This window comes from Lepus europaeus, chromosome 4 (assembly GCF_033115175.1).
Source record: "Lepus europaeus isolate LE1 chromosome 4, mLepTim1.pri, whole genome shotgun sequence".
Taxonomy (NCBI): Eukaryota; Metazoa; Chordata; class Mammalia; order Lagomorpha; family Leporidae; genus Lepus; species Lepus europaeus.
The window spans coordinates 137,072,725-137,094,396 of record NC_084830.1 but is presented as its reverse complement, the minus strand read 5'-3'; the positions used below and the strand labels follow the sequence as shown (position 1 = coordinate 137,094,396).

At 46.4% G+C, this 21,672-nt stretch overlaps 1 protein-coding gene across 1 annotated transcript in view; it reads left to right on the top strand.

The window, feature by feature from the left end:
• ARHGAP26 (Rho GTPase activating protein 26) overlaps positions 1–21,672 on the top strand; it is a 440,213-nt gene that overhangs the window by 231,539 nt on the left and 187,002 nt on the right. Inside the window, exon 13 of the mRNA XM_062188919.1 lies at positions 18,263–18,328. Coding sequence (XP_062044903.1) covers positions 18,263–18,328 — 66 coding nt within the window. The remainder of the gene's footprint in view (positions 1–18,262; positions 18,329–21,672) is intronic.

The window sequence follows — 21,672 nt, the reverse complement described above, 5'->3', positions numbered from 1 at the left end:
CCTGTCAGCTGCTGGTATTTTCCAAGTGGCCTGGCTGCCAAGAAGGGGATGGCAGCACTTAAATATATGCACATTTTTGCCCAACCCTTTTCCTGTCCTCTTTTCTTTTCTCTATTCTGCTTGGATGTCGGGCCTGGGGGTAGAATTACTCCCCTGTTCCTGTTCATTCATTCTTTTTTTTTTTTTTTTAATTTCATTTATTCCTTTCTTCCCTTTTGATTGCTTTCTCTCCTCACTTCCCTTTTTTGGCCCTGTAGACCACCAGTCCAGTGTGAACTTCTAACATGTAGGGCTTCGACCCACCTGTGTTTTTAAGTCACTTGGATGGTTTTGTGTCTTGTTCTGCTGCTTGCTTTGCTTCCTCAGCACTGGGTCAAGAGATCCTTGTGGTTCTGTGAGCTTCTAGACCATGGCTTCTGACTACGGCATACCTCCTGGGGTACCATGCTGTGTATCTGGCTTTATAAACGTGTGTTCCATCATCTTACGCACCCAGTTCCGCCTCACCACCAACTACAGCACCATGAACATCTTCGCACGTGTCTCCCCATATGAGAATTTCTTTGGAATGTCCCTACTGGAAGAATTGCTGGTCACGCCTATGCTCTCATTTTGTTCCCCAGAGTGGCCGATCCATAGCCTCACAGCCCACTCTGTTTTTCAGATTTGTAATTTTTTGCCTGTCTAATAGATACAAAATCATGGTTCGTTGTTTCACTTTGCATTTCTGTGATAATGAATGCATTTGAGCATATTTGCATATGCCTGGTCATTTCCTGGACTTCCTCTTCTGTTAATTGCTTGTTCATGTCCTTTGCTTGTTTTTCTATTTCAAGTTACTGTCTTTTTCATATTGATTTGTAAACTTCTTCCTGTGCTGTAGATGTCAATCCTTTGTTAGTTTTAGATCTTTTAACTAATGTGTTCCTATCTTGCCTTCAATCTGTTCACATTATATGTAGTGTCCTTCCATGACTACAGCCTGGCCTTTTATTTTTATTTTTTAAAGATTTATTTATTTATTTATAGAAAGCTCTTATTTAATAAACATAAATTTCATAGGTACAGCTTTTGGATTATAGCAGTTCTTCGCATCCCCACCCTCCCACCCCCAAACTGTCCTACTTCCTACTCTCTCTCCCATCCCGTTCTTCATTAAGATTCGTTTTTAATTATCTTTATATACAGAAGATCAACTCTGTACTAAGTAAAGACACACAAAGTATAAAGTACTGTTTGAAGACTATTTTTACAGTTAATTCTCATAGTACAACACATTAAGGACAGAGGTCCTACATGGGGAGTAAGTGCACAGTGACTCCTGTTGTTGATTTAACAATTGACACTCTTATTTATGATGTCAGTGGTCACCCAAGGCTCTTGTCATGAGCTGCCAAGGCTATGGAAGCTTCTTGAGTCCACAAACTCCGACCTTATGTAGACAGAGCCATAATCAAAGTGGGAGTTCTCTCCTCCCTTCAGAGAAAGGTACCTCCTTCTTTGATGGCCCCATCTTTCCACCGGGATCTCACTCACAGAGATCTTTCATGTAGATCATTTTTTGCCACAGTGTCTTGACTTTCCATGCCTGAAATGCTCTCATGGGCTTTTTAGCCAGATCTGAGTGCCTTTAAGGGCTGATTCTGCCTGGCTTTTTATAAATTCAAGTACTCCTTTTTTTTGGCCTTGTCGGTGGTAACTTTCAAATTGTATATTGAAAAAGACCTCTGACCTATATCACAAAGATGTGCCCCTGCGCTCTCTTCCATCGACTTCGTGAGTGTGTCTTTCACGTTTAGGCTTCTAGGCCGGTGGCTGTCTGCTACTCGTGATATTTCATGAAGCTCCTGTCTTATTCATACCAAGAGTTAGTTTGCCTAGCACATCTGCGAAACTAAACTATCCGTTCTCTCCCCCTTTGACTTGTGGTTGCAGCTTTCTTACTTATTAGGTTTGAATGTCTGGATTCTGCCTCTGAGCTCTTTTTCTATGTCCTTGGCCTTTCTGGCTGTTTTTGTGCCCTAGTTGTGGATTTTTAATATGGTACTTTGGAGGGAACTCGGTATCTGGTTGTTTATGTTTCCTGCTTTTACTGTTCTTTGTAAGGGCTGACTCGGCTGTTTGTTAAGCTTTCTCCTCGTACATCCATTCTAGAATAAGCATAATAAGTTCCTCAAAAGCAAAATTTTCATTTGGGAGTGCGTTGAGGTGAATTTGGGGGTGAATGACACTTCTATAACCCTCAGTTGTCTCCTCCAGGAGCTCGGGATGGCTTTGCATGTGTTCAGGCCACCAGTGTCCTTTCTCAGAGTTTTAGTTTTCTGTGTAGAGGTCTCCTGTGCTCTTGGTTAAGTGAGTCCCTCAACACTAGATTTAAAAAGCAGTCTAGTGTTTTTGACAGTCCTGTGTGTCGCTCAGCACGGATCTTGCTGCCAACAGGGGACCTTCCCTGCATTGGCTTCTAGAATGTCCCAACATGAATCAGCGACACTGAGTTCTTTGGTTGGTTTAACTGCTCCCCAGGACAGAAGAGAAGGGGGAAGTGAGAATATGGATAGTTGAAAGGAAGAAAATATGGTTTGTTGTTCCTTAGCTCCTTGACGGAGGAAGTGATCCCTTCCGAATCCACAAGCTGGCCACCTGACACCTGTCACTGACCTCCCCCAGAGTTAGTACAGAGACCAGGACTTTGCATCCCGCTCTGTGGCTCTCTTTGCCTTCCTAATGCGTATTTCCTGAGTCTGCCGGTCCACACCCTCCCTTTGCAACAGTTGTGAGATTTACTCCCCAAAGGCTCTCTGAGATTTGGGTCTTTGTCCTTTGAAATGACCCTAGGTCAGGAGCAAGAGCAGCAGCCAGGAAGTGGTGGGTCCTCAGGCTCAGGCTGCTGCTCTCCTGTAGTCCCATGTGAAGCACAGTTAGAGACTTGTCAGAGAGGTTAGAGAGCAAGGGCAGGACTGGCTTTGGGAGTGTAAGCTGGTATTTTCCAGGCCTGAGGTTTTAAATAAATAAATGTGACTGCTTGCTTACCTCTGATAAGAAGAGCTGGCTTACAGCATGCTGCTCTCCCACTACTTCTCCTACTGTCAGAACCCTGAAGTCCAGCAGATGGAGGCAGGGGCTCTGTCTCCTTATCCTGTTCCCTAGTGCCACCCTCTTCACAGTGGCTTGTTAAATCCCATCGGTACATCGGATGGTATTCCAAGGAATATGCCCACATAGTTACAGTGCTGCACACCAGAACCCAGCCCCGTGCTGACCCTGTGGCTTTTTGAGATGGCTTGCTCTCTTTCATTCAGCTTGGTACTCTTGTGTAACGCTTTCCCGTTTGTCCTCCCCAAGCCCTTCCCTGGATGAAGCTGCCAGTCTCGACATCCTGCAGCTCTTCATTCAGGGAGGAGCTCTGGAAGTTCTTCAGGGGAGATGGCGCTGAGCTGTGTGAATATTGAGGATAAAGAGGCTCACAGCTGAAACAGGTGTCTCTGTCTTGCAAGAGTGCATGATCTCCTTGACAGGTTCAGACCGCTGGGAGCCAAGAGATGACCCGATTCCATCGTGGGGTGTGTGTGGGATTCACGCTGTCTACAGATAAACCCAGTGTACAGATAAAGTGTCCAGAGCTGAAGGATTTGACAGTGAGGTCAGGATGGGGTTCCATGTAGGCTAGATGGGCTTAAATAAGTGGAACTGCCTACCTTCCTCCCTCCCCAGAAGAAGGAAATGTTAATGCTTTATCTTTGCCTCTACGTCTTAGTCTCTTGGTTCCTTCTGGTTTGTTGTAAATCCTTGTACCGTTTTTATAAGAGCCCTTTGTGTTTAAATAATTCTGAAAAACACGCTGAAGTTTGCCATTCACCCTGGGAGCTCGAGGAAAGGGCTGTGACTAGAGAAGACTGGGGACAGGGTGTTCAGTGCAGAGCTTGAATCAGGATCCAGTGGTCCATAGGGTCTGGACATCGAGGCTCTGAACCTCACTTTTGTATGTATTTAAGACCATATTTTCTCTTGTTCCAAAAATAGGAACTCATTGCAGAGTAGTAGGAAAATATAGCAAAATAATTTTCAAAAATTTGGTAGAAATCATCTATGTTCCCAGATGTTGTTCCTTCTTGCTTTTTCCCCACAGTGTCTTACATGTGTTTTGACTTAATTGGCATTATACAGAATGTGCCTATTTTCATTCTTCTTTTAAAATTTTATAGGCATTCTCTGATATCATGAAAAGTGTTTATAAATATGATTTATGGTGGTTTTCTAACATTGTGTTAGAGGATTATATCAATTTGTTGAAGCATTTCCTATTGTTGGACTTGTATGGCCTTTACAGGTTTTTGCTGTTACAAATACTATTGATGTACACAACCTCATGCATTTTTTATGTAGCTGAGATCATTTGTTTTGGGTAGATTCTTCCATGTGGAAGAATGAAACCAGGTGTTCCCGTGGAGGGTACAGTTTGAACAGCGTAGATGAGCATGCCGGCAGACTGGCTGTGGAACCTGTGCTCCACAGGTTGCTCTCTCTAAGCTCCCATATACTTTTCTGCAAAATGGGGATAATGATGCCTGTACCTCATAAATTTGTTTTGAGGTTGAAGTTGAGCATAGCATGTGGCCTATCGGTTAGTACATGCCTAATTACCCTTGGGTTGTCCTTCTCATCATCTGGCCATACCAGTGGGCTCCAAAAGAGAAAAGCAGAACTGTTCTTGGGGAGCAGTGGGAGAATGAAGGGAGGTGGGAACACTCTTCCCTTGGGTCTTTATCATTTCATCCTCAAGTGCTTACTTCTCAGAGTGAGGTCTGCTCACCCTGCTGGCACACAAGTGCTGCACTAGACCCTGTGAGGTAGGCCCAAATGTTTCCAACTGCCCTTTAGATTGCTGTGTGTATTTTAGTGGATACGGAGGGAGGAACCTGAGCATTTGTAAACCTCTTGGGTTTTTAGATGCTAAGCATAGGGATCAGGTTTTTCAGTAAAGGACCAGTGGGCAGGTGTTTTCAGTTGTACACCTGGATTCAGCTCCGGTCTTGTCGTGTGGAAGCACCACAGGCCATGTGGAAATGAATGGGCAGGGATATTTTCCAACAAAACTTTATAAAACTGCCAGTGGTGAATTTTTGGTCCATAGACTGTGGTTGGTTAACTTTGTGCTTAATAAAAGATGAAGCTTTTTGTTGTTGCTTCGTCTAGTCTGTTTAAGAAGACAGGAGGTTTTGACAGAGGGCCTGAAAGTGGTACACAAATGGCTGCCTATGGTAGAAATGCTGTTGGCAGCAGCCAGATTTGTGGATGAACAAATGCACTTTATAGGTCAAGGTAATACAGTTAAAAAGTAAGAGGAGAAGGGGCCGGCCTTGTGGCATAGTGGGTACAGCCTGTGTCTGCACAGGCAGCGGTTTGAGTCCCAGCTGCTCCACTTCAGATCCAGCTCCCTGCTACTGGCCTGGGAAAAGCAGTGAAAGATGGCTCAAGTGTTTGGGCCCCTAACACCCATGTGGGAGACCTAGATGAAGGCCATCTGAGGAGTGGACTAATGCATGAAAGACCTCTGTCTCTGTAATTCTGACTTTCAAATAAATAAATCCTTTTTTTTAAAAAAAGAAGAAAAAGTAGGGAGCTGACCTGAGCCTGCCTGATTGTCAAGTTGCCCTTCTTCCTGCTGCTTTTGATACACATGGAATCTTTGCTCTGTCTGCCCACCTGTCTGATGTGGCCAACTCAGTGAGGGAAGGAATTTTATCATCAGCCTCTGATACCTGCCCACTGGTTCTTTGCTGCTGGGGGACCATCCCATGTTCCTTCTTAGTAAATGTCCTTGTTAGAGCTGTCAGTGGCTCCCCAGATGCCTGTGCACCATGCTGGGGGAGCCAGGGTCATGCAGCTCAATGACCAGACCCCTTCAGATGGCCCACTGCCCTTCAACAGGGACCCGGCGACACCCCAGGAGCGCTCCCTGTGTTGTTCCTGTCACATCCACTCATCATCCTCTGTGCTGTCATTCCGATCAGACTCCCCAGGGGTGTTTCAGGGAGGCTTGTCTTGTTCTATGCAGACATGAAGGACCAAGAGTGGATAGGCAGGGGTGTCACCGCCACTGACTGCCCGCTGCTCTACCTCTGAGTGTCCGTGGCCTTCGTCTCAGAACCTTCCCTTCCCTTGATCTGTCACACAGCATAGGGGATCTGTCCTTGAAGATGGCTGGGAAAGCCTTGATGGGGTGGCCTGGGGTGACTGTTTTTAAAAGGTTTCTAAAGCCTGGAGCCATTACCACCATTCGCTACCTCATGAAAGCAGCCGAGGGCTTTGTTTTTTTTCCTTTCTTCTTTTTGCTTGCGGTGCCCTTCGGCCTTTCGCTGTTAGGACACCCACAGATGAGAGGCAGGCGGAGGTGGCCACTGGTAACCGAGATCCCTTTGGGATGCGAGCCACCCGGAGCTGCCAGGTCTCCACTGGCCGGGTGGCTTATAAATAGAACATTTCCCCCTGTTAAACCTGAGAAGGATGGAGGAATTACTGGGCACGGTGGCCTGGCCTGCGGTGCACTGGCCCACGAGGCAGTCAGCTGAAGGTACCTTTCCCTCCAGCTTTCCATCCAGGTGACAGGAGACAGACACATGCTCCCTCCCCTGCCTATGTTACTGCCAGCTCCCCCCAGACCGTTCTTGGCCCCTTTTCTATTTTCCCCTGCCTCCTGTGCTATTCAGGTTTCTGTGGCCACGGCTGTCATCCTCCGAGCCACAGGTGGGCAAGGTGGTGTAATATCTAGCAAGCTGGCGGGGCTACCTTCTTTCCCCTAACTTCTTCATGAGCTGTGTGTGCAGTGCAGGTATGTGGCCTGCATGTAGCTTGGATTCTATTGAGTTAGGCAGAACGGCAGCACTGCATTCACCTTGGTGGCCCTGGGGCTGGAAAGAGAGAGGGAGGAGAAAGAACAGCTTGTTTGGCAGAGGTTTCATTATTTAGGTTCCCAGCTATTTGGCTTGAGGAGACCTTGTCCCTCAAAGACGTGACTGGTGATGGTGCTTCTTGGACTTGTCCAGATAATCGGACACTTTCTGCTTGTCCTAAAAGATGCTTGACAAATCCAGCCCAGCTCGCAGCCAGCCCTGGGCCCACAGACACAGCCAGTGCGTGATTCTGCCCTTTCCCTCAGTGCTGTGGGCTGTGTACTGACTGACACAGGCAGCAGCCTGGGCAGGGGGGAGCCACCCGCTGGCATCTGAGTTTGTGCTTCAGCCAGGCGATAGCGAGCATGTCTCTGGCTGCATTTTCAGCTCCACAAGCCCAGTGAAAGGAGCTGCTGAGACAGAGACTCAAGGCTTTCTCCCAGCAACAGGAAGTGGAGGCTTTCGGTGATGGTGGTTAGTGTTTACTGAGCACATGCTATGTCCTGGGCAGCATCCTCAGTATTTGCCATGTGTTTGGTCTGATCCACCCAAGGACCTTGTGAGGCAGATAACATCAATGGACCTCATTTACAGATGTGACAACTCAGGCTTCATCTTGAGTGCAAACTTGTGGTCTGATTCCCAATCATTCCTACCCTGACTAGGGTTTTCCGAGCACGTGTTTCACATTCTGCATGTCAGACTTAGCAGACCTTAAAGAGAGTACTGCCTCCACCTTGGGGGGTAGTGTTGAGTAGTAGTTAGTGTCTAGTCTGGTATATGATGCACAGGAATTGGAATTCTGGGCTCACAACTTACGGATCACGTAACTTTGGGGAATTAATTTCTCCGGATCTCAGGCTCTGTGTCTGTAAGATGTGGATAGCTTGAATACCTGCATATTGGTTTCTTGGGAAGCTTGAATGAGAGTAGGATGGACATCCTTGTCTCAGTGGTGCCTGCTGTTATAAGCTGTCGTTCTTGACCCCTGCTTTCATTATTGTCAGTAACTTCCTCAGAGCCCATTTATATAAAGGCATGGCCTGGCACAGGCTCCTCAGACTCGCTCAGTGTGCCTTCCTTGGCATTGCCTTATTTAATTTTCATATTTCCACCTGCTTGTTACAGGGGAGGAGAGTAGATCAGAGAGGCAGAGTGCATCCGTGTCACACAGCCAGGATGAGGTGACACCAGGGCTCACGTCCGAGGCCTCTCATTGTCGACTGGTGCCCTGCCCTTGGCTGCCTCCGAGTTTATTGCGACCCAGATCTATGTACGTCATTCCGAGGGCATAGGACGTTTCAAGGTGGGAGGACAGGTGGCGAAAAGGCAAGAACGGGATCTTCATGGGCAGCGGCAGTTGGTTCTCTGCTGCAAACACTTCCTCCTTCCGAAAGCCAGCGAGAAATCAGTGCCAAAGCTCCCAGGCCTCAAGGCAGAAGGGAATTGAGGCCACTGGGCTGTAATTCATCCTCAGGAAGGCCAGATCCCAGTGCAGGAGACAAATGGTCCTGATTAGGCAGGTTGGTGTTACCGCAGTGGCAGTGTGCATTCAGCCCGGCTGTCAGTGTCCTGGTGTGGAATTTTAAGGTGGACTGACCAGGAAACCCCACTGGCCTTCCAGGTGGATGTGTCACCCTCAGCCTGTGCTGCACGAGACCCTGGCCTGCCACTTGATTCTGTCTCTTGCCAAAAATTGGAATGTTCTTTACAACTTAGAGCCTCCCTGGACCCAGCCTGGGAGCTGGTGGGTTTATTCCAAGCCAGGCAAAGATTTTTGTCTCTCTACCTGCTGCATGTTTCCCTTTTACTGTGTGTCCACAGAAACAATGAAAAGGTGAATGGGTGCCAGCCTGTCTGGCTAGGGAGGAGCACTGTGATGAGTGCTGTCTCATCTGGCAGCCAGGGGACGAGCCTGATCTCTGTCCTGTTGGTCTCATGGTTGCCACTGCTGAGACCCTGGGCTCTAGGAGGTACCTCATCTTCAGCCGGCTGCTCACCACTCCAGACTCCTGGAGTGTGCGGACTTTTTACCTCTTGGTTCCTGGTGTCTCAGCTGGTGCAAATGTGGGCTGTGCTTATTCCCTCGCTTAAGAATTATTTACCAATAGGAGAGGGGGGAGGAGGAAGACAGTTTGGAGCGTGGTGGGGAGGGAGAGAGGGTAAGTGGGAAGTGTCACTATGTTCCTCGATCTGTATATATGAAACACATGGAACTTGTATACCTTTCATAAAATTTCTTTAAAAAAGGAAGTGTTTACTGAACTGCAGTAATGAAGAGAGCAGATGGAGCCTCTGCTCTCAGGGGGGCTCCTACTATTGAAAGAAACTGACAACAAATAGTAAGCAAGGGGACAAAGGTGCCATTGTGGGTACAGATAGAAGCACACTGAAGAAGCAAGAGCAGCTGGTAAAGAATAAGGGAAAGGCAGCCATGGTTCATTCCTGAAACGAGCAAGGCCTCTCTGAAGAGCTGAGATGTTAGGAGACACCTGGACAGAGAGCCGGAGGGAGGCGCCTCAAGAGCTGGCAGGTGAATGGCACCGATGGGAGGACCCACATTCTAGGAGTACCGGGAAGGGGTGTTGTGAGCAGACAGGAGGAGGCTGGGGAGAGTGCTCAGGTGGGCCAGACCAGACCGCGTGAGGTCAGGAGTTAACACCGTGTTCCTAGTGTCATGTGAAGTCACTGGAGAGTTGAGATCACATGAATGACATGAGCTTCTGGTGTATGCTTTTTTTTTTTTTTTAAAAGATGACTCTGACTGCTGTGGAAAATCAACCATAGGAGGATAGGAGGCAAAAGTAGGCATAATTGGGAAGTTGTTGCATTAGTCCAGGCAAAAGATGGTGTGGGTTTGGACCAAGGTTTTGACAATGGGCGTGGCGAGGAATACTTGGATTCTGGGTGCTTTTTAAAGTAGTTGCTGACAGGATTTAGCTGATGGATTGGTTGTAGGGTGAGTTGGATAGAAGAGTAGGAGACAAAGTAAGTAATCAAGGATGGCTTGGAGCAGACATCTTGCTGTTAGAATGTGGGACCCGTCTCATCCTTTAAGCCATGTTGGATGTAGTTCTGGTCTGGGATATGTGAGGACATCGGCTGGGAAGTGTGTCATTAGTGTGTTATTGTCATGGCAGTTTACATACACCTGACCAGTTTTATTATTATTATTTACTTACTGTTTTCTTTCAGTCACTTTGTCCTTTTTTACTTCCATTTATTTAAAAAGGAATTATATGAGGAGTCTTCAAAAAAAGTTTAAGAAAACACATGTTACGTTAGAACTAACCATGGATTTAAAGAAATCTTGTGCACCCCAAAAAACTTTTATTTTAATTCCATTTCCCATGCATCTTTTGAAGTGCGCTCATGTCATGCTGTGTGTGATAAATCTATAGATCTCTACTAGTCATTAAAATACATATATCGCGGTTAGAAATTTCTCCTTGGGAACCATTGTTAGTCATAGCATACACCGAGAGTGGCACAAATCGACATTGCAGGTTCCACCCCTCACCAGCAGTGTCATCCTGCAGAAGTTCCTTAACCTGACTGCACATTGGTTCCCCGTCTGCAAAGCAGGGATGCTGTGGATGACGATAAGAACAGTATGCGTAAGTTCACCGCCCTGAGCACTGTGGTCTGTGCTCAGCAACTTTTGGCTCCTGTTAATGTCAGTGTTGTTACCACTTAACATCGGGAGCCTGGCTTTTTTCATCAGAAAAATTAGCAGAGATATTGGGAAAATTGAATCAGCTCCACCTGACTCATTTATTGTATAAATTGTAATGTATTAGCCCTCATTATGCTCATTAGTGTGAAAACACAGCACAAAGTCCTTAGTGTGAAGAGTAGTAGCATCTGCCCCCCCATGGGATTATCGTAAGAATCACATGAACTTGGCTTTGAAAAATATTTCACCACTGGGAAGTTTGACTCGGTTCACGGGATGTTGTATGTTACTACCACAGCCTAATGGACACGGTACTGCTGAAGGGCATTTATAGAATACGGAATAAGTCACAGTTGCTGTCACAACATCCACAGTACATGGACGAGGAAGGTAAGTGTTGGAGTGGTAAAGCAGTGAGGCTGAAATGTCATCCCCAGCCACAGGTAGCACGAACTGGTTGCTAATCCAGGCCCCTCTGCCTTTGAAGCTCCTATTCTTTTCCCACCCCACTTCTGTCTGTGACTTCAGTTACTGTTAACCTTGCTTTGCCCTTGTCTGCATAGCAACCAGGGGCAGAGGCTCCTCTATTCTAGTGTAAGGCGCAGAAGGCAGTGGAGCACGCTGGGATGCTCATCTGGGATTGAAGACTGGCTGAGGCTGATCCCCAGGATGAGGGCTGATTGATAACTGATTTTCCAGTTTGTCTTGGTCCTGCTGGGACCCTCTGAGAGCTGCCACCAGGAGGACGGTTTTCCAGGGACTACAGTCTGGGGAGCCCCTGCAGCCTGGGGCCTTTGCGGGATTTGGAAAAAGGCTGTGAGCCACTGGTCCTCCCTCTGAGTGTGTGAGTGAAATGCACGTCTATTTTTTCCCAAGTGGTTATTGTATTCAGTTCAGTGTGGATGTTTTTCTTTATGGCTTTTAGTGGTGCTGAAATTGAGTAAATTCAGAAGAAGAAGTGCAGAGCAGGCTCTAAGGAACGAGTCACATTGGAAAATTGGGTACAATTCTGTCATGAGACTATGCCTCTGGAGCTGTTGGCCTGTTCACAGCAACCGCACACTGCCTGGAATCATCCGTGCTGGAGTGGTCATTTGGCTTCACGATTCCGACTCTGGTTAAGGTGCCTGTGTCACTCTTCAGAGTGCCTGGGTTTGAATTCCAGCTCAGTGCCTGGCTCCAGCTTCCTGGGAGGTAGTGGTAATGGCCCAAGTAATTCATTTCCTGCCACCCAAATGGCAGACTTGGGTTGAGTTCCAGGGTTCTGGCCTTGACCTCAGCCATTGTGGACATTTGAGGAGTGAGCCAGCTGATCGATTTTTTCCTTTCTTGTTTCTGTCTCTGCTTTTCAAAAATTGTTTTTTTCTGTTTTTAAAGAATAGTAGCTTCCTTTACTTCTCTGTTCTCTTGTTTTTATACAAACATCCAGCACTTCCAGCAAATTCCATTTCTCCCATTAAAAAACTTACGAAATATTTTTTAATCAAAGGAAATTGAGTAGGTTTGCTGAAGGGGAAAGGTCAGATTAGGAAAAACCTGTTGAAGATGAGCGTTTGGAAAGCAGCAGCCCTGTCCGATGTTGAGACTGACTCTCCTTTGGAAAGGGGTTTGTCTCCTGAAGGTTTGGTTACAACTCCTGGCATGCACATCTGGGATACCTGTGGGGTGTGTTCTAGATCTCAGCTTGCACACAGACTATCGTATGGGAAAATTCTTCATTCAAAATTGGTCATGGGACTACTTCTTGCTGAATTTCTCGATACTCTGGCTCCTAAGGATTCGAGTTGAGCAGTCTCGGGCCAGTCATTTTTAGAAAAGCGCTCTTGCCTTGAAGAGTCAAGTCTGTTGTTTCGGGGAGAATGCACTGCTTTCAGGGACTGTCTTGGCTCGCAGGGCTGCGTGTCTGTGTGGTGCCGAGTGAGCATGACCTAGAAGAGCCTCAGCCCCGGATTCACGTCATGTACGGCTCAGGGATGATAATGGACTTCTTAAAATGTCCCAAGAAAACCCAGACATGGTTTGTCCCCTTTGTTTCAAGTCTTGGCTTGCACAGCTTTCGTTTTTCCTTTCTCTGAGGCTCATTCTTGGGGCTGTACTGCTGAGTGGTAATACCTCTTTGTATTGGCACAGGAAGGAAGTGGTTAGATCAGGTCATTCATATCTTTATTTAACCTTTATGTCCTCACCGAAGATGAAAACGCTGAGGACCAGAAGCTTAAATAACGCATCAAGTTTCACAGGGCTTACATCATTTGGAATTTGAAAGGTCATTCTGACAACTCCACAGTGCCCTTCAGAAACTCTACTGGTTACCTATCCATGCATCCAAAATGAAAAATCAGTCTGTCTGCCTGTCTGTCTGTCTGTCTCTCTCTCTTTCTCTCTCTCTCTCTTTCTCTCTCTCTCTCTGTTTTCCACTTCGTGAGCAGCATTGTAGCAGACAGTGAAAGAGATACAGTAGCGGGTGGCATAAGTAGAGCTGTGCATGGCCCCTTGCCTTCATGAACACGTGCTCTAGTTTCCTGTCTTTAACAGGATCACACGAGCACACGTCAAGTTGCAGCCGTGCTGGAAGTGACTGACGGTGCTGCCTCCAAGCGTGTACTGGAAGCCTTGACCTAGGCTTGTTTGAGGAAATGACACTTGAAGGGAGACCTGTGTTAACTTGGGTCAAGGATCTTCCAGGGAAAATCCACATTGTATGCAAAGGCTGGAGAGAAAGTGTGGTCGATTGAACACACTCTGATAGGTCACATGTGATTGATTGGTGCTGAAAGCTGGACGGGAGGGGACGGGCTGTTTTTGGGTCGTGTTCAGGATTTGGCTTTTCCTCACGAGAGCAGCAGGGTGTGCTGTAGAGAGATGGCAAGCAGGGAGGTGGCATGGTCACGGGGGCCACAGTGTGCAGGTCACGCAGGGAGGAACAAAAAGAGGGGTGAGGAAGCCGGTTCAGAGGGCCCTGACAACAAGTGGTGCCAGGCCCAGGACAGGGGTGGTGATGAGAGTGAGAGCTCAGAAATACCGAGAGACATTAGCAGGTGAAACTGAGGGATTTGGTGACCATTTGGATAGGGTGGGGGTGCAGATGGATGAAAAAGGGAGCCAGTGCCAGGGTGATGCTCGGGGTGCTGTCGGAGCTCTTGCTCCTTGCCACCTCGCACAAATGATGTCTGAAAGGTGGGAAGAGCCCGGCTAAGGGATCTGAGGCACCAGCAGCTCTGGAGCAAGGCAGAGACTTTTTGGCGGTTCTGACAATTATGCTGCCCATTGCATGTCTTCCCTGGCCCACCCACCACCCTTCTTGTAGACAGTGATAATTCGTACCTTACAGTGTGTTGCTCTTTGAGGCCCTTGGTAGTGAAACAGTCAATGCCCCCACCCCTACACACACCCTCAGACTCACGGGTGACTGAGCTTACACTCACCTCTCCTGAGTTCTCATGTTCTCCCCAGAAACTTTGAGAAAACGGGACTTGTGCAGCCTTAGTCTTTTCCTTTCTCAAAAGAGAGAAGGCTTCTGTGTCGGAGTGGCACAGTTCTGACCTGGGAGGTCCGCCTGGGTCTTCGGTGCAAGCTGTGCCAATGTTCATTGTAAGGCAGTTGCTGGGGTCGCACTGTGTCCGCCTGAGCAGCATGGAGCTTGAGGCTGAAGGTGGAAGAGAAAGCAGTCCACGCCGCCACCGTAAGGGAGTGGATGTCGGGCCTGCGAGCTGCTGGTCCTGCAACAACTCATCGCAAGTCAAATTAAGGGAATAATGCAGGCCTAGTAGATATTTAATGAGAGATTATTTCTGGAGATTATAAGGATACAGAAATTGCAAATAAATCCCTGACCTTTTCTGAGCCTTGGCTCAGTGAAAGAGCTGAATCACCTGCTGGAGGGGATTAAGGACAGCCGCTTCCATCTGGCAGGCCACTGAGACTTTTCTGTCATTAGCGGGCTCTGCTGGTGCAGATGGTGATCTAAACCTTTTAGTGGGAGTTCTCTTCTCAGACTAGAGATCTCAATTAACTAAGATTATGTACCCAGTAGGCAGAGATCAGGACTAATGGTCTGGCTCAGGGCTCACTGTTGTCCTGACCATGGTAGTGGTACTCGGTCCATGTTAAATAGTAAAGCAGTTGTTAGTTATTAGTAACTCAGTCATGATGTCAGCAGGAAGCTCGAGTTGATGGACTAGAAGTCAAACTGTGTGGTGGCGGTGGGGGAGAAGTGACAGAGATGGGGACCTGCCAGGCAGTGGTGGGGGTGGGGCAGGAGGAGAGGTAACTGGCAGTACACGAAATAGAACTTAGTTCTGGTTTGGAGATTTAGGCATTGGTTGCTAAAGTACATTTCATGAGTTCCATGTTGAGGAAATTGATGTGGATTCCATTTCTTAAATGCTTTTATTTGTTTGTAGAACTGTAAATAATTACATCAGTATACAGCTTGAATCCATTGGAGGTTAACAGAGTTCCCTTGAACTCTGAATGTTTGACTTTCCAGTTTGTAAATGCTACATACATTTGAACTCCAGCACCTGAGATATAGTGATAAAGACGACATTACATGTGCAGTGTGAAAGGTCTTTGTCTTTGACGTCTGTGTAAGACATTTTAAGAAAAGGGGATTGCGTATCTCAAATTGGAGAACCTTTAGCATTGAGGAAACAAAAGGAATATTTATTCAGACATTGAATATAGTAGTTTGCTTTGCCATTTCCCCAAAAAAAGGTGAAATCATAATTAATCTAAGTTGATGGAATTCTTATTGTTATTTTTGTAGATTTGGAAGATCCCATTTGATTCTTTTTCTTTAGAGATTAGTTATCCAGGAAAGGATTCTGCTTTCTACAGTGCCAGTAAAATGTTCATCTACTGATGTGCTTCTATGGGGTTGTGTCCAGCTCTGTCATGATTTCTTCCATTAGTTGGGCTGGATGACTTGACGTGTTTTCTGCCACTGGGACCATCACTTGCAATTTGCTAGGTTCTTTGCAGCTTGCAAAACCGTTGTCGCTATCCACTGGCTTCATCCAGAGAAGGAGTTCACCATGTTTACAGACCCATGCGTGAAGCTTCCAGGTTCAGAGGCACCCTCAGCAGCTCCTGGAGCACTGTGCACAGTGGTGGTTCTTCTCTGGCAAACTTTGTCACCCCTGTGAAAAAAACTGTCTTTGACCCCGCAAAGGAAGCACAAAAATGCTTCCACTGACTAAGGAGTCGCAGTTAAAATTTTGGAAACTTCCTTAGCGCACAAAGTAATTTCCCATTTGACAAATGCTTTCCAGTAAGCTCTGTTCTCTGACTACTGCATAAAGGAATGAAAATCTCCCCTGCGCATGAAAAGATGCCCAGCATCATTAGTCATTAGGGAAATGCAAATCAAAACCAAAATGAGATACCGCTTGACACCCACTAGGATGGTTATAATAGAAAAGACAATAACACATGTTGGCAAGGATGTAAAAATACTGGAACTCTCCTGTGCTGCTGGCGAGAATGTAAAATGGTGCAGCTGCTTTGGAAAAGTTTGATAGTTCCTCAAAAAGAGAATCATGGAGTCATCCAGTGACCTGGAAATTCCTTTCTTCCTGAGATACGGTGATATATACTCAAGAGAAGTGTAAACAGTGTCTACACAAAGACTTGTACACAGATGTTCTCGATAGCACTGTTCATAATAGTCAACAAATGGAAGCAGCCCGCATGTCCGTCACCTGCTGAATGGATGAGTGCAACGTGGCATATCTCAGCAATGGAAGGTGATTGTACCAAAAAAGGAGCAAAGAACTGTGCTACCACATGATGAACCTTGAAAACATTACATTAGGAGAAAGAAGCTAGACATAAAATGACACATACAATTCCATTTCTGTGGGATGTCCAGGACATACAAATCCATGGAGGAAGAACGAAGAGTGGTGGTGGCCAGGGCTGGGGGAAGGAAAAAGCAGAGAGTAACTGCTACTGTGAATGGGTTTTACTCTGGTGGGGCGGAGAGCAGGACATTCCGCAATTACAGCATGGCGATTGATGCATATTTCTATACATGTGTTAGGATCCACTAAATTTTACACTTAAAATGAGTGAACTTTATAAAAAGTATGTGAATTACCTCTCAATAAAATTGTTACTTTAAAAAATGAGCTTCTCCTAAATTTGAGCAGGCTTGTGGCCTGCATATTACAAGTCACTATTAAATTTGAGAAATATCTACTACTGTGTGAGTTGAGTTTCACTGGAAGAATTATTTTGATTTGGCTTGCAGCTTCAGATAGCTCAGAAAGCCTGAGCTATCTCAAAATTTGTAAACACTTGGTTCGTATTAGAAAAAGCAAGGGAATAAAAATGGTTTGTATAGCAGGTAATCTCTATGGAGGAAAACAGAGGTTTACTGATTCTTTTCTGGTGCTTGACTTCCTATCCTAGAGTCTGAGTGTGTTTATAGTAAGCACCACCAAGCAGGAGGTATGCGTGAAAGCACAGGATCTGTTTCACTTTAGGAAGAGAGGTTTTGTGAAAATGACATTCATTTTATTTTGATTGTGGATATTCTCAGTAATTAAAATTTCTTTTTAATTGTCGTTGGATCTAAGTTAATTTCTGTTAAGAATTAGAGAAATAATCTATTTGGATGAGATCCAGGGTGAACTTGGGTTTTGCTCAGTTCCCATCAATAACAAGTGTATTTCTTACTCTGGGATGATAGCAAATCATTTATAAATACTTGGCCTCCTACTTTCTGCACATCATTCTCCACTCTGCCCATTAAGGTGTGCACTGTCTGTCCTAAATATCCTAAGGAAGTCAAAGGGGAACTCATTCTTAAAGATCTCCTGGGGAAATGAGAATGAATGGGATGAGTGTGACTGGGTGTCTGGCCTCGTTGCTTGGTGAGAACCTGGTGCTGTGTGGATGCGTATCATTTATCTGCTGAGTGAGGGAGTGGGTTGTGGAGCGGTGGGGGACTCTGCACCTGCTAGTTACTCACACAGAGAGCTGGCCCTGCGGCGTTAGTGGTGCTTCCCCACAGAGCTCCTCATTCTCGGCTACCTGAAGTTTCTTCTGGGTCATTTGTCTCTTTGTCCCTTGCTCCGTTTTCCCGTGTTTTGGGTTACCTGAGTAGAATTACACTTTAGCTGTGCTGGTACAGGCTCTGGAGCAAGTCTCCCTGTATTAGTAGCTCATCAGTTCTGTTCCAGGGTATTCTGCTTGGCTCTGCGTATTCCTTCATCTGTGCTAAGGGGCCACTGAGAACCCCAGCCTGGGGACTTGTTGGGATTAAATGATGTCAGCTATATGAAGCACTTGCCCAACATTTCCAGAGTGCTTGGTTGGTGCTTTTTGTAGGCCAACAGTTAGACTGAGAGCTCCTGGTGCAAGCAAAGCAATTTAAAGATGCCTGACACTGTGCTGCCATTTCTTCAGCTATCAGTTGACGATAACCTTGTTGATGACTGTAACTAGAGGTTGTTGTGAGAATCAAAGAATACAAAAATGAGATAATAGATGCAAAGTCCTTACTACTGTGACTGGCATTTAAGGTAAGCTCTTGACCAGTGCCAGCCATTACTAGTGTCCTCTGTGTAGTGGGGAAAATTAGGAGGATCCATGGCTACGCCATGCGATTGATTCCCCCTGGGTGGGCTAAGCCCGATCCTGAGGTTGATTGCACGGCTAGCAACTTGATTCCCTTCTCTTGCTCTTTCAGCTGCGCAGTTGGACAGCATTGGCTTCAGCATCATCAGGAAGTGCATCCATGCTGTGGAAACCAGAGGTAAAGTGGTGCAACAGATGACATTGTTCTCATGGAAGGTCACACATCTGGTGAGGTGTCAGAACTGCTACCTGCCACTTCTGAGTTTAAGTGACTCACTAACTCCCCGGGTGACGAGGGCCTTTGTTGGCATGTTGCCCCGGGTCAGGCTGGTCTAGAGCAGCGGTTCTCAAGCGATGATGTGCCATCCCCTTTTCTGACCAATCAGATGAATGTACCTGTGAAATCCATAGGATTGCAGAAACCAGTCACTGAAATTCATTCTTCAGAAGATTCGACAACATCTTTGTGATATAGCTAGTATATGTGTGTGCTGACTCTTTAGCAAGGTAGGGTGGCAGGTCTGATAACTGGTCTACTTTGGAAGTACTGATAGTTCAAGATCTGTGACAGCTGTAATGTTATAGGAAAACATGATTTCTGCCCAAGCTGTAGGTACAGCCAACACTGCTGGCATTTGTCTTCCACATTCACACGGGAAGTTAATGCTTCATGTCAGTTATAGATTAATAAGAATAGAGATGGGATTGTTTTCCTGATTGGGTTCATAGCCCCTCTGACTCCTCACCTGTGGACGTCTGGGAATCGCACAAGCCCTGATTGAGAGCTCTAACTCTGGGGAGCTGTCCCTAGGGGGCCATCTAGGTAGCAAGAAGCATTCAAATCTGTGGGAGCCGGGCGTTGAGATCCGCAAAGCTGGTGGGGGCCCCTGGTCCTCACCCTCCCCTCAGGGGCTCTGCCAGGCTCCGTGCTGGTGGTTTGGAGCTTGACTGCACTGGTTTCTCGTACCCGGGAGGCAGGCTGGCAACTGTCTTTCCGCTGGATTGGGCTTGCACCCGTGCCAGAGATGTGAATCTTATTCTACAGCCTCTCTACCCACCAGACTTTATATCTCCTTAAAAGAATTCTGTCTTCTAAGGCAGGCTCCATAACTTACCAGTTGGGAAACATAAACTTCTTTATAAAGGACATAAAACATCGAGGAGAGAGAGAGAGGAAAAAAAGACACCAGCCAGTCTCTCGAGCCTCAACTCCTACGTATCCTGTTGAAGTTCTTCTTTCCAAAGTCATTGTTTTTATGTAGAGAATAGTTTTCTAAGATATCTTCTTATTTCTGCAAAGCATGTACCTCCCTTCAATCAAAGAATTAAGGCAACTTGCAAAAAAAAACATAAAATATATCCAGAGAATATAAAGTGCAGGAGCTGATGTGGCTGCAGGTTGAAGAATGAAGGCAGATGGAGTCGGGAGAGCATTTACACAATGGTGTCGTTAAGGTGTAAGATCAGAAACTGGTCAAGTGTCTCAGAAATTGGTTCAATCAACAGTGGTGTACTCCTGCAGTAAAAAACTAGGAGTCACTGAAATTGCCGTGTAAATGGGTTTCCTGGGATGTGACGTTCTCTTAATTAGGTGCATGACAAATGTGGGTTACAGAGCAGCTGTTCTGTATCTGAACCCTGTGTGGAAGGGGTGGGCAGAGGGGAGCGCCTGGGCACAGGTGTCACTGTGTTTTCAGTGGCTCCCTCTGCTCATTTTTACTGTCTGCCTTTCATTTATCTATTTCTCATAACAGTAGTCTCTAGATATTTTTGAAGTTTATGCTCCTGAGATAATTTTTCAAGAGCAGTTTTATTTTTCATTGTAAAAGAAACGAGGGAGTTTGACAGGTAGATGGTTAACAAAGGTGGAGGCATAAAAATAGAACCAAAAGTAGGTCCAGAACAAACATCCCCTGCCTCCCATGAAGGCCATGTACTTGGCAGAGGTGGGCCACCTGTTTGTTTCAATACACAGCAGCCGAAACCAAGAGGGAAACCTCCTAATTTTAAACTGTTGACGGAGACTGGGATAAAGGCGAACCAGGAGCCCAGCAGGGCCACTTGCTCTGAGTAGGACTAAAAAGGTATGCGACAAACAGAAAAGGATCTCCTAGCCCCTGCCTTCTTGTGCCCTCCATCCTCCAAAAACAGAGACGCAAGTGCTGTGTTGTCACTTCTAAGGATGGTTTCATTGAGCACAAAGTGTGAGTTAGATACTGTTTCAGCATAAATAATTGAAGGATGTGCGCGTTTCTCAACTGTGGTGCCTGGGTGTACACACCTCTGTGGTAAGCAAGCATCCCGTGCTCTATGGGATTCATCAGTGGGTTCCAGTGGAGCAGGGATTGGTCACGTCTCAGGAAAACACAGGATAAAGGGAGTAGAGGCACTTTGAACCTTTCCAGTCCTTGACACATTACTGAATCAGAGCTTTGCCACTGAGTAAGTTGGGACCCATCCCTTAGCTTTTGGCTGAGGGCTCCAAGTTCATAGCCATGCAGGGTGATGAATATGATTTAGACGTTTTTTTCAGTTAGAAAATCCTTCCATTCCAGACCATTTCCCCCTGGTCATTAATTCCACTTCTCTGTAGGTGTGGTTGAAGACAGGGCAGAGTCAGCCTTTTCTTGAATTTCTGCCAGAAAAATGTGGTTTGACCCCCAAGTGTTTTAGAGTGGCCTTGGAAGAGGATATCCCAGTGTGTTGTTCAGTGTCGTGTGCCTGATCATCACCTATGGCCCGGTATAGAAACATGAACAAGAATTGCTGTCCTCACGCTTGCATTCTAGTTGTGGGGAGAAAGACAAATGAAGAACCAGATGAGGCAGAAAACTTCAGGTATTGTTGACTGCTGCAAATTAGCTCTAGTTGTAGAATGGGTTAGATGGGAGAGGATGCATTTGAGCTAAGACCTGCATGATGAAAAGACCTGCGAGAAGAGTGGTCAGGTAGGGCCAACAGTGGGGGGCCTGTGAGCCTGGTGTGAACCCGGTGTGCAGGTGGTGGATGACGGGGTTCAAGTGGGACCGTGCTTCCTTGTGCAGGCCAGGGTGGGGAACCCATTTTCTGCCAGGGGCCATTTGGATATTTATAAAAATAAAAAAATTATCAATCTAAAAATTAGCCTGCTATAGATTGTTGAAAGTTGAGTGCCCCCTGCAGTTGCCTTGGCAGGGCCAGACCAGATGAGTATGCGGGTCTTAGGTGGCCTGTGGGCCTGCAGTTTCTCACCCTGATACAGGCCATGTGGGCCACCATTAGGAGTTTTGGTGTGGTCTAAATGCAGCAGGACACATTTGGAAGGTTTTAAGAGACGATGTGAACTCTTTTACACATGAAGAATTCGCTTTGTTCATTGGAAAGTGGTTATCAGGGAGTAAGACAGGGTGTTGGAGACCTGTTACTTGAGAGGCGTCAGATAGGATGGGCCTGGAGCTAACAGGAGAAAAATCCTTCCAAATCACTTGGTTTCCGTGGCCCTCTTTTGTCAGTGGCACAGTGGTGACCTAATTTGTGCCTTCG